General features: G+C 41.3%; 2 protein-coding genes across 2 annotated transcripts in view; one reads left to right on the forward strand and one right to left on the reverse strand.

The window, feature by feature from the left end:
* The window catches only part of PPWD1 (peptidylprolyl isomerase domain and WD repeat containing 1), a 356,454-nt gene that overhangs the window by 248,538 nt on the left and 94,841 nt on the right, over nt 1-13,075 (forward strand). The window lies entirely within an intron of this gene.
* ADAMTS6 (ADAM metallopeptidase with thrombospondin type 1 motif 6) overlaps nt 1-13,075 on the reverse strand; it is a 139,835-nt gene that overhangs the window by 78,884 nt on the left and 47,876 nt on the right. The window contains exons 6-7 of the mRNA XM_081940942.1: nt 8,390-8,473; nt 7,665-7,810 (exon numbers count right to left, since the gene is read on the reverse strand). Coding sequence (XP_081797068.1) covers nt 7,665-7,810; nt 8,390-8,473 — 230 coding nt within the window. The remainder of the gene's footprint in view (nt 1-7,664; nt 7,811-8,389; nt 8,474-13,075) is intronic.

The raw sequence follows: 13,075 nt of genomic DNA on the forward strand, positions 1-13,075 counted from the left end.
TTGGCCATCATCAATCCATTAGTATGACCATGTTTTGATTCAGTATTTCTACATACAACAAAAAGGAGTGAGATGTTGTCATCAGCTCACTGATGATCTTCAGTTCAACTCTCCAAAAGACCTCACTTAGCAGTTTCATGCAAATGTTAAACAGGGGGACATAAAATAACCCCATATTGTAAACACTTGACTTGAACAGAAACTTTCTGTCAGCATTTGTCCAGGAATGAATGAGCAGAACCAAACAAAGGTGTTCTACCCATACTTAGCTCAGATAATTTCTCCACCATGATGGCATAGTCAATGATATTGAAAGTCAATGAAACCACTAAGAAAATCAACACGATGCATTCCCCCTGATTTTCTTCAAAGGCATTTTGAAGGCATTTTAGTGCTGAAACTAGATATGTAAAGAGAAATATATAGTCCCAGGTGAACCCTCCCATCTTACTAGAATGCATAAGGCATGGGGAGGATGGAATCACTGGGAAGTTGGCTACAGTCTATCAGCACAATAATCCTATGTTCGTTTTAAATTCCTTCAAGACAGTTAACTAATAAATCAGCAAGAACAGATTCCATCTGTAAGTGAAAGTGGATAAGATAGGAGGTAGAGATAAATGATAGCATTCTTGTCCATATATATTCTAATTGATCTTCCATCTTTTGAAAAAAGCTACAAATGTACAACTACACGCACTGTGAAATTAATACACATTATAGATATTATTTATTCTGTTGTATTTTCAAATAACAAACGCAAAAAACATGTTACTTTTCTGGATGATTTATACTTCTGTAGAGAAGTATATCTTTCATTTTCCTCATTGCTCTTCAACCAGGCTGAACTGAATGTGTTGCTGTTGCTTGCTACTTTCCAAGCTTCATTGCTATGATTCTGTGCATATCTATACGTTCAGGCAAATCAGGATCTATATGTTCAGGCAAATCAAGCTTAATTGATTTTTACTTTTTGGGTAAGAAGATAAAACAGTTTAATTTGTTCATATAATGTTCTTTGTAATTGTAAGAACTGTGTGGTAGGTAGTAATTAGATCAGATTAAAACATTACTTACTTTATAGTCTCACAATGAGAAATGAAGGAATCAGGATTTAGTTTTGAGTTCTTACTACTTCTATAAATGCACAGGTAGCAATGTATTTGTTTGGAGTATATTATTCAGGAATAATTCACTGGAAGTTGACATATATATAGCTATGGTGGAGTGGAAATACGTAGTAAAAATAAAAAAATTGGTTTAATGCCTATTGACACTCTTTCTCACACAAGCAATATACAAGTTCATAATGGCAGTATTTATGTGATGATATCTTAGCATGCATGTCATTATTTTGATGTTATTGTGGTTTGTTACAATGTCATGTGTATAGAATAAGGTGACCAGACGTCCCGCTTTTGGCGGGACAGTCCCGATTTTTAATAATTTGTTCCGCGTCCCGGGGCGTTTTTAAAAAGTCCCGACTTTTGGTAAGGTGCACGGCCGCGCAAGTGGCAAGAAAACACCGCGCAACAGTTTGCAACTGCCACGCAGTGATTTCTACTGTCACAGGCTCCGGAAGCTGGGGAGGTCCTTTGCAGGCGGCTAGAACTGGCCGCCCGCAAAGGACCTCCCCGGACTTGTTTTGATGAGCGCAAGGCGACTGACGGTAGTTTGCGCTGGCCACGCCGGCTCAAACTATTGTCAGTCGCCCTGTGTTCAGCAAAGCAAGCCTGCAGAGGTCCTTTGTGGGCAGCCATTCCTAGCTGCTTGCGCCTGGTGCTGCGGCTGAAGTGAACCCCCAAAGCCCCCGCCGCCATAGAATAACTGCTGCTGCCGCCTCCTCCTCCTCCTCCTCCAACAGCACCACCACATTTGCTGTCCGGCGCTGCAGCTGAGGTGAAGCCGCTAAAGCTCCAGCTGGCACCCCTGCCCGTGCTTTTGAGGAGCCATGAGGCCACGGGAGCCAGTAGGAAGGCGGCAGAGGGGGCGGGAGCAGGAAAAAAAAGCCTCATGGCTTCTCAAAAGCCTGGTGGAGGAGGAGGAGGAGGCAGGGGTAATGTGGGGCCCAGCTCAAGTGCTCCAAGCGGAGGAGGTGGTGCTGCCGCCGCTGCCATAGGTGGAGGCATCAGCGGGAGCTTTGGCAGCTTCACCTCAGCCACAGTGCTGGGCAGCAAATGTGGTGGTGCTATTGGAGGAGGAGGAGGCGGCAGCAGTTATTCTGGTGGCAGCAGGGGCTCGTCGGCATCTTCAGCGGCAGCCCTGCCCCCGGTGAAAAAAAACGAAGATGGAGCAGATCCACGGAGATGATGTCGCCGCAACATGACTGGAAGAGGAATTTTGGGAGTTGAAGTCCACAAGTCTTAAAGCTCTCAGGTTTGAAGACCCCTGGGGTTTTTTTCTCTAAAGGGTTAGGAGTGCAAGAGTCTTGTAACTTGACAGCTTTAAGACTTGCACTCTTCAATTCCAGAGTTCCTGAGCCAACATGACTGGAGGAGGAATTCTGGGAGTTGAAGTCCACAAGTCTTAAAGCTCTCAGGTTTGAAGACCCCTGGGGTTTTTTTCCCTAAAGGGTTAGGGGGTGCAAGGATCTTGTAACTTGACAGCTTTAAGACTTGCACACTTCAATTCCAGAGTTCCTGAGCAAACATGACTGGAGGAGGAATTATGGGAGTTGAAGTCCACAAGTCTTAAAGCTGTCAGGTTTGAAGACCCCTGGGGTTTTTTTCCCTAAAGGGTTAGGGGGTGCAAGGATCTTGTAACTTGACAGCTTTAAGACTTGCACACTTCAATTCCAGAGTTCCTGAGCCAACATGACTGGAGGAGGAATTCTGGGAGTTGAAGTCCACAAGTCTTAAAGCTGTCAGGTTTGAAGACCCCTGGGTTTTTTTCCCTAAAGGGTTAGGGGTGCAAGGGTCTTGTAACTTGACAGCTTTAAGACTTGCCCTCTTCAAAGGGTTAGGGGTGCAAGGATGTAGACCAAATTTTTAATCAACCCCCCCCCCCCGGTCAATTGTGTCCCGCTTTACCAATGTTAAAATCTGGTCACCTTAGTATAGAATCAGTGCCTGCTAGTCTTCAAAGAACCATTGGAACAACTTACATTTAGTTCAAGACAAAAATATACTTGTACTGATTAGTTAATTCACTGTAAAACTGAGAATAGGTCTATTTTAAAGAAATAATTTCAAATGTTAAAAATTAAAAGAATATTTCTACGTTTTAAAAAGAGCCAAGATATGCCTGTATTAACTTAATTTATTTTGGTAGATGCTTCTCGGTGCCAAAATAACACCCATTCATCCAATCAAAATACAGAATCTTAATTGTAAGTGCTAAAGCTGCTAGATTTTCAAATACGTTTATTATGATTCCTTAGTGCTAAGTCTTGCCATTGCTACAGAATATATGGAGATTTGTAGCAGTACTAGAAAGCTTTAAAATCTTAACAGCCTATGAATTATAGGATATAATTCATGAGAAGTAATGGGTGGTTGTTAAAATGAGATAGAACTATTCTGGGGAGTAGAGATGGGTGGACAAACAAAAAATGTTTGTTTTTTCCTTTCTGTGTGAGACCATAATAAAATACCAGAGCAACACTGGGGAAAAATCATTTAAAAAGCATTGCATTTTATATTTGTTATATACACTGGTATCTTTGTACTCAACTACTTGAAACTTATCTAATTTGGTACTCAATGCATTTTGACACAAACATTTTGTCCTGGTATTTGTTTGTTTGGTGATCAATGCACAAGCTAGAAGTTGTTGGTGTTGACTGCCTTGTGACTCACTACATTATTCCTTACGGGAAACATTTGTTTGGTATGCATCACACCTCGTAAAACCAATTAATGATGAGTACCAAGTCACCATCCGGCCCATGGGGTACTTAGATCTGGTCATGGGGCTGCCCTGCGAATTGCAAAAGACTGACCTGCGATGCCTCTTCCAGTGAAAATGGAGCTGCAATGGCTTCCTGCAATCATCTGTCAGTGAAAATGGAGCTAAGGGCCATTCACAGCACTCCCAAGTTGTTTTCTCTGGCAGAACACTTGGGCCACCACAGGCACCCCGACAAAAGTAATGTTAAGATGGCCACGCCCACACCGGCCACGGCCACTCCAGCCCCCCCCCCGAAGTCAAACACAACCCTAATGCGGCCCTCAATGAAATCGAGTTTGACACCCCTATGCTAGATCTAACAGAAGAGGCCAGCTCTTAATCCCATTCATTACAAAATGCCATTGGTGAGGCTCAGAAAGAGAACATTTTCTATTGTGGCATTCACCTTCAAGAACATTGTTCCCTGGAGATCAGACTTGCCCTAATCTTCTGGCCTTTCACAGATCCTTAAAGACCTGGTTCTGCTGTTGAACCTGGGACCATGATTGGTGAGAATGAGTACATTAATTGCTATTAATCTGATAATCCACTATCCTTTTTTTTAAAAAAAATCACTGTATGTATGTTAATCACTATTACCCCAATGAAAATATAGATAATCTGTTCCCTTCTAATCCAAAACTTTTCAAGAATCTCTTGCAAGGAGCATATTAAATGAACATTTAATTTACTTAATATAGTCCTGGGCAGAAATTCTTAAAAATTTATGGATTGAAAGGAAGCAGATTATCTGAATTGTCACTATCATTGGAAATAATAGTAGAAATTATTTTGCCTCACTTTAAATTATCGGCATCAAAGGCAGCACAGGGGACCACTTCTTGCCCTGTAGCCTGGGCTGGGCTGGGCTCCATAACATCATTGCCCTCTGCACGCTCTCTCTCAGCCTCACTTTGCAAAATCGGTTCCACCCTCCCATACAAAGGCATTTAACAATGCATTGGTTAACATCGCCTCCCACAGCCATTTCCTCCTCCCCTTAAATCCTCTCTCCTCTGAGTGAGCCAAACTTTTGCGGCATACGTTTCCCTTCCCTTAAAGTCTAGCAGAAAGGAGATAGGAAGCATTTGTTTCCTAAACAACATTATCTTCAATTTACTTATATGCCACTAATTAATTTAGACAATGATTTGTTGGAAAAACAGAATCAAATTATGATATATGCTCTTATTAAAACAATGGTTTGTAGCCTGGTGTCTTAACCATTAGATCAAACTTCTTGAAAGAAGTCTACTAAAATAACTCTCTCTCTCTCTCTCTCTACACACACACACACACCATATAATTCAACTTTGTTCACTTCTGTGAATTTTTGTTTACAAATATATTTGAGAATTGAAACTATTAGAGTATATTGGAACAATATATAAGATATTCTGCAGTAAGCAAAACTTGAAACTTTGGATTTATCTTGTTTATGACCTTAACTTAATTTTTCCTTTTGTTTAATTACATTGGAAAATTTATAAACTATGCACCCGTGTCTTGTGACAGTCCTTCGAGACTGACCCCAGACAAGAAGCACAAACCATAAATACTAACACTATCTTAGCTGTAAGATTATCATAACAGACACTTACAACTCTCAAAGCATCTTTCTCTGCCCTTATTTTTATTCTCCAGACTTTTCTTCATCCCTCATCATTCCCTTGAACTGTTTATCAAACTATTGTCTAGGCTGTGCCTCTTCCTCCTCTTCTCCCAAGGTCATTCTCACAATGTTACCATATTAAAAGCCATTATTTTACAGTGATTATGATGCTAGACTGGTATTGGAAAAACCAAGATTCATTTCATTTTTACCTGCAGAAAAACGTCTCCTTTTTTTAAAAAAAAACCCTCCCTTTCTTTTATTAAATATTTTTCTTAAAAAATAGAAAAAGAAAAAGGCTACACAAAGCTATGAAAGAAAGGGAAAAGCTAAAAAAGAAACAAAATCATATTACGTGTATAGTCACATATATACATACATATATAAAGTTGTATAGTAAACTTTTCAATGAATGGAAATAGTAATTACAGACAAAACGTGTTTTGCTAGTCAGAAATGTCTCTCTTTGCCCAAGTGACCTTACAAGTTTGTAATTGAGAAAAATGCGCTTTCATATCATAATATACAAAGTACAAAATATTATGAAGAACTTTACTACACTTGAAAGTAGAGACCCTAAAAGTAAGGTAGAAAAGAATACTTGAAAACAATTATTAGACCTGTTACATTAGATCTAAACATTAGACTAAAACTGTCAATTAGCATGGGCAAAATGAAACTATTATTTAGAAATGAAACTAAACAATGCTCTCAGAGTGCAGGTTGAAGATTTGTGAGGAAAAGCAAGGTCATGTCAATAACTCACTGGGAAATTTTGAAGGTAATTTGGTTGAAGAACTAGAAAGAATACAAACACTGTTTCCAAAACTGATTATTCTTGAACAAAGGCTTTTGTAACAGAAAAAGCTTAATACCATGGAAGCTGAGCCAGTTCTTATTAGCTGTGAATAGTAATTCTTAAAATAAGTAGCCCACTATTCTTAAATTACTATTTACTATTCTGATTAAAATATGTACGACACATTGATTTTTTTCATGAATTCCCTTAGTAAAAGAACATTATTTTAGTGAGGTTCATGAACACACAGAATATACGTGCTAGGACAGTGATGGCTAACCTTCTCTGGATCAAGTGTCTAAAGTGTGAGCATATGTGAATGTGCGCGTGCCTGAACTCTCCAAAATGCAATGCATGTGTGTCCCCCCTGCACATGCCCCACCCCCGCACATGCATTCCCCCACATGTTCCCCGCCCTTTGAGCATGCATTGCAGAGGCCCGAAAACCAGCTGGCCAGCAGGATGTGCATGCGCAGCAGAGCTGAATTGGAGTGACAGCTCATGTGCCCACAGAGAGGGTGCTGCGTGCCACCTGTGGCATGCTTGTCATAGGTTCACCATCATGGTGCTAGGACAACCAGAACTGCAAATATCAGATATTTTGCCACCAGTGGCAGCAAAGAGCAACAAAAAATTCTAACATTTTGCTGCTATCTGTCGGTCACCTGCATATTTTCAGCCATACTGGATTGTCTTAACAGACATAAGGTAATGCAAAAAGAGCTGGACATGAATCCCAGAAGCTGATTGAACTATTTCAGGCAAGTAATTTTCTTTTGACCTATTCACAAAGCAACTGTGAGGTCAGCATAGTACAATTCCTATTTACATGTGCCTGAAGTCTGTGATAAAAGCATGATCAATAAATTAAAAAGTTATCTTGAAGTTCAAGAACTAAAGACCAAGGTGTTATGCCCCTCAGCAGTCATCCATAAGCCATGTATACAAATCAAAAGCTGTCTTCCATTGATATACCCCATGATCTAAAACTTGTTTGATATATCTATAAGATGATTCAAAAAATCAAAACTACAAAAAAGATAGAAGAATGCACATCTTTCAGAATTCCATGAGCAGGATCTTATTAGGGTTCTGCTCTTGATTTTTTCTAAAATAAATAGTCTAAAATACTTTTAAAATCATGAAACATACAATTTTGTTATTTCATTTCATATGCAGTAGGCTTTATGCTTTATGTATTACTGACAGAAATGTATGATCTATTACTGAATATTGTATTATTATGTCAATATAAGCAATATTTTCATCTTGATGTGATTACTACAAATACTTACACTTTAGTATTTTTAAAAAACAGAAATGAATGAGAAACAGAAAGGAGGGGAAAAAATCAGTGAATCATACCTAGTAATAAGGACTGCATTATCATGGTGGGCAATTCCATTTTCTGGAATGGTGTTTCCATCACTTTGGTGAGAGAGAATGGATTTCTGCCATTTACAGAAGCTATCAAGGGACTTGTCTGCATGGTGATTTATCTCCAAGTTTGGCTGCAATACAACATGCATACCAGAAATGTTCCAAACAAGTTACTAGGGTCAGCGGTTAAGACTTCTGAAGTCTAAATACGATCTGTAATTAGAAGCAGTGATTTCTAGGAATAATTTCTTCTTGCCAATTTTTATCTCTGTTAAATCTACCCTACAGTATGTTTTGTACATGCATCTTAAAGATTTAATTTCAAACTTCAAATTGATTTTGCCAAAAGTAAGGATTATAGAGTTAGTCCAATATTTATCTTTTCCTCCCTTACAGCAAGTACTGTTATGCAGAGGAAAGAGCTATTTAATAGGTCTTTACAATATCAAAATTCAAGATCAAAGAACAAATTATGACAACATTTTAGAACTCCAATGTTCCACTTATGTTATTTTCATGATATTCAATTGAACTAATATTCAATTATTAAATAATACTTTCCTAATCTCTCCAAATTCAAAATAATAATACAAGTGACTCTTGGGAATGGTAAATGTTTACCATTAAACATTTTTTTCAAACAATATTTAGGCATATTTTATTACATTTAATTTGTATTACTTATATTTTATACATCTGAACTTGCTTACCTGATCTTCTGTGAGGACAATTAAACGAGTTACTATAATATTCACAACGTTTCCTAGGCTGGAATCACGGTAAAGTTTGGCAACCTGACCTCCAGAAAAGAAGAAAAGACATAAAGTCAGACAAATAAAAACCTGTTAGTTTTGAAATATGTCACATGTATCATTTAGTTTTTATTTTTTTTAAAAAATTATCATAAGGTGTAGGTAATACAATATATTATTTGGGTATAGTGATATTTATCCACTATTAAACTGTAGATTATTAACACTAAGAATTAGGTAATTTAAATCTTGAAAAATAAGGGGAAAAGTTTATATTAATATTAACTATGGCACTACCCCTGAAATGTTACATTCAGTTTTGAGATTTTTTTTTTCAGACAGTGTTCCATTTTAATTTTGCATTTTACTTTTGCAAGAAAAGATACATTTGGCTACAAATTTAAAGACAAATAAATTGTGTTTCAATCAGCTCCCTTACAGATTAGCATAATGAGCTCTATATCTGGCTGCCCTTGAGAAAAGCAACTGATGTAAAATCCATATTTACCAATATGGCCAAGTTACCAACCCTGAAATAAATGTAATACTAAAGTAGTCAATTGAAACTGAACCACCAAACAATTTGATTTTTAAATAACTACTTTAACAACATGCCTGCAAGTGGTTTTACTTGATAAAAGCCCATGAAGGATCAGAAGAACTAGCTCAGAGTTTCAAGCAGAATTGGGCAGGTGAAGCAATTTATACAGAGGCAAAAGAGATAGTTGGCATCTGTGCAATATATTTAGTCCTCTCCAAGAGAAAAGGACTAAGACTACTGTCCTCCCAACTACCTAGAGTGAAGTACCCTGCCCAGCTGATATAAAATGACTGGTGATGTGGTCCCATGTAAACAAAAGAAGCATCTATTATTAACAGAAGAAGCAAATTTATTAATGTGTGGAGGGTTTTGCTATGGGAAAAGTAGATACCAGTGTGGCGCTTATAGCCTATTAACTGAACTGGTTATTTGGTGGTGATGGGGGTAGCAGTAAAGTCAACCCTTTGTGACTCGGTCATCCAATTAATAGATACTGCCCTGGGCACAGAACTAAAATATCACTGAGAGACAGTTTGCTCTAGTGGTTAAGATGCTGGCATAGGAACCAGGAGATTATGACTTCTAATCCCACCTTGGACCATGAAAAACCAGTTGGGTGACTTTGGGCCAGTCACTTTTTCTCAGTTCTTCCAATCTCATAGGGTTATTGTTGTGGAAAAATAAGAGGAGGAAGGAGTATTAGATATGTTCACTGCCTTGAATTTTATAAACAATAATAAAGACAGGATCAAAATTCAAATAAACCAATCAATAAAATAAAAATTGCCTAAAGAAATACCTATGGCTAGAGGTAGCTCTCGACTTAAGACTATAATGAAGCCTACTCATTCCACCTGTAAGTTGTGATATAAAGAGGGTTAGCCATGTGATTACATTTTATAAGCTTTGTTGAATGGTTGTTAAATAAAAGCAAAAGCATGGTCATTAAGCAAAAGCATGGTAACTTCAAACAGTCACTAAGTGACCAGTTGTAAATTGAGGACTACTTTTATTGTATCTGAGGGGTCCTTGGTGCTCTCTGAGCTTGCTTGTTTTCTTGCAGACGTTTCATTACCCTAACTAGATAACATCGTCAGTGCTAGTGTATTGATCGTTTATTGTATCTAAAAGACTGCATTTGGTGCATTGCTAGCATACGATTGGTTCGTATTTTATAGACATTTTTCCCAAGAAGTAAATAATATACTTCACTGACAACTGGGATACTTTCATAGAAAAAGTATCTGAAAATGGGCATTGGCTTACCTGAGATGCCCTTTCTCAGGACGGGTGGAGACAGTCTCCATGCATGGGTAATTCTCATGCACTATCCAATAGGACTGAGTCTGATATATTTAAGACATGCCTTCTCCTGCAGCCACACTCAGCTTTTTGACGAAGACGAATGTGATAACAGATTGACGTGTGAAACTCTAGGATGAATGAAACAAATCTCTCCTAATGATACCAGACCGGGCAGATGAAAATAACATCAGGGCAGGGCTGGAGGCTGTCTCCACCTGTCCTGAGAAAGGGCGTCTCAGGTAAGCCAACACCTATTCTCCATGGTTGGTGGAGACAGCCTCCGGTATGCATGGGACATACCGAAACTGTCCCCTTACTACGGGTGGGATGAAGATGACTGGGCCGGAAGAATCTGACTCTCCGCAACCCTTCGTAGCACCTGCCTACCAAATGTGGCATTGGTCGATGCATACTGGTCAATTTTGTAATGCCGAATAAACGGAGAGGGTGAAGCCCATGTGGCGGCTCAGCGCACCTCCTCCAAAGAGGCCTGAGTAGCCCAGGCTGCTGAAGTAGCTGCGCTACTTGTGGAATGGGCCGTGATCTGTGCTGGTGGATCTTGTGATTGTACAGAATAAGCTTTTGTGATACATGCCCAGATACAGCGCCCCAGGGATGTCGATGATGCTTTGTGTCCTAGTGACTCTGGATGGAAAGAGGTGAACAATGCCTCTTTGCGTTGAAAGGGAAAGGTTCTATGGATGTAGATACATAGAGCTCCACGCACATGCGGAGTGTGCCACTTGCGTTCTCTGGGATGAGATGGGTCTGGGCAGAAATTAGGTAGAATAAATTATTGGGAATGATGAAAAAGCGAGTTTACTTTTGGGATGAATGATGGGTCGAGCCGCAGAACCACCCTATCCATGTGAAAAACACACAAGTCCTGTCTGAAAGACAGAGCGGCCAACTCTGACACCCTCATGGCCGAAGTGATGGCTATCAGGAAGACCATCATGAATGACATGTAATGGAGTGGTGTCTCTCTCAGAGGTTCGAAAGGCGGCTCTGTAAGTGCTTGGAGCACCATGGGGAGATCCCAGGTCGGAAACCGGTGCACCACAGGAGGGAAAAGGTTGGTGACTCTCCTTAGAAACCTTTTAATGAGGGAATCATGTGCCAATAACATGGGTGCCTCACAGCATAGAACTGATGAAAGGGCCGCCACCTGGTGCTAAGATTATTAGGTGCCAACCCTAAATCCAGACCACCACCCCTGCAGAAATTCCAATACCTGTGGTGTGAGAGCCCACGAAGGAGTGATGTTCTTGGAGCAGCACCAACTTCAGAAGGCCTTGCAGGTGGCATCGTATATGCCAGTGATGGCGAATCTATGGCACACGTGCGCTGGCCAGCTGAGTTCACCGTTTTTAAAAGACATTTTTGCCCTCCTCAGACTCCAGAGGCTTTATAGGAGCCTGGGCAAAAAGAGCTTCCCCCCCCCCGGAGGCTTCAGAGACCATCCGGAGGGTTCCCTGAAGCCTTCGGAACGCTTAAAACGACCCTCCGAGCAAACCGGAAGTCACTTCCAGTTTGCTCGGAGGGTCGTTTTAACCTCTCCAAAGGCGTCAAGGAAGCAGTCCCTGAAGCCTTTGGAACACTTAAAACGACCCTCCGAGCAAAGCGGAAGTCACTTCCGGTTTGCTCGGAGGGTCGTTTTGAGCGCTCCGAAGGCGTCAGGGAAGCCTCCAGACAGTCCCTGAAGCCTTTGGAACGCTTATAACGACCCTCCAAGCAAACCGGAAGTCACTTCCAGTTTGCTCGGAGGGGCGTTTTAAGTGTTCCAAAGGCTTCAGGGAAGCCTCCAGACGATCCCTGAAGCCTCCGGAGGGCCTCCCGGGGGGCGGGGAGGCTCTTTTCGCCCTCCCCAGGCTCCTATAAAGCCTCTGGAGCCTGGGGAGGGCGAAAAAAGCATGTAAAAATGGGGGGGAGTGGCTGTAGTGTGCGCATGCACACTGGGGGGTCGCCCATTGCATTATGGGTGCGGCACGCCCGCACACAACCCCCCTGTGCTCCCCCCACTTCTGGCACGCGAGCCAAAAAAAGTTCGCCATCGCTGGTATATGCGGTTGGTGGACTCTTGCCTTGATGCCTGGATGGTCTCGATGACTGCTTGGGACAGGCGCTTCAAAGTCATGGTTTGCCACTCAGTCACCAAGCGGTCAGTTTGATCCACTGGAGGTCTGGATGGGTGAAGGATCCCTGGGTTAGAGATGAGGCTTGAGCTGGGAGACGCGATGGGGGAGCCATGGAGAGCACCTTGAGGTCTGTGAACCTGGGGCAATGCAGCCAAAAGGGAGCTAGGAGAATTAGTTCTGCTTCTTCCTCTAGCATCTTCTGAATGATCCACTGAATGAGTGGGAGGGGGGAAGGCATAAAGCAGGCCTTTGGGCCATGGAAATCTGAGTGCGTCCATGCCCTCCGCTCCCGGCGTCTCGTACCTTGTGAAGAAGCCTGGAACCTTTCTGTTGTCTCTGCTGGTGAAGAGGTTGGCTGTGGGCTGGCCAAAGCATCTGACCAGTGACTGGAACAGGTGAGGATGGAAGGCTCGGCCCGTAGAGATAAGACATTGGTTTGTGCCCAGCGACCCAGACGCATGGCCTCCTGCAGCAGAAGTTTGGACCATGTCCCGTCCTATCGATTCACATGGGCCTTGGCGGTGATGTTGTCCATTAGGACTAGGACATGCCTGTTGACCACTGCATCCTGTAGGTGGAGGAGACCCAGATGAATCGCTCAAAGCTCCAACCAATTGATGGTGTTGCACTGTTCCGACTGAGACCAAAGACCCTTTCAAC

This window comes from Natrix helvetica (assembly GCF_964273705.1).
Source record: "Natrix helvetica genome assembly, chromosome: 2".
NCBI lineage: Eukaryota > Metazoa > Chordata > Lepidosauria > Squamata > Natricidae > Natrix > Natrix helvetica.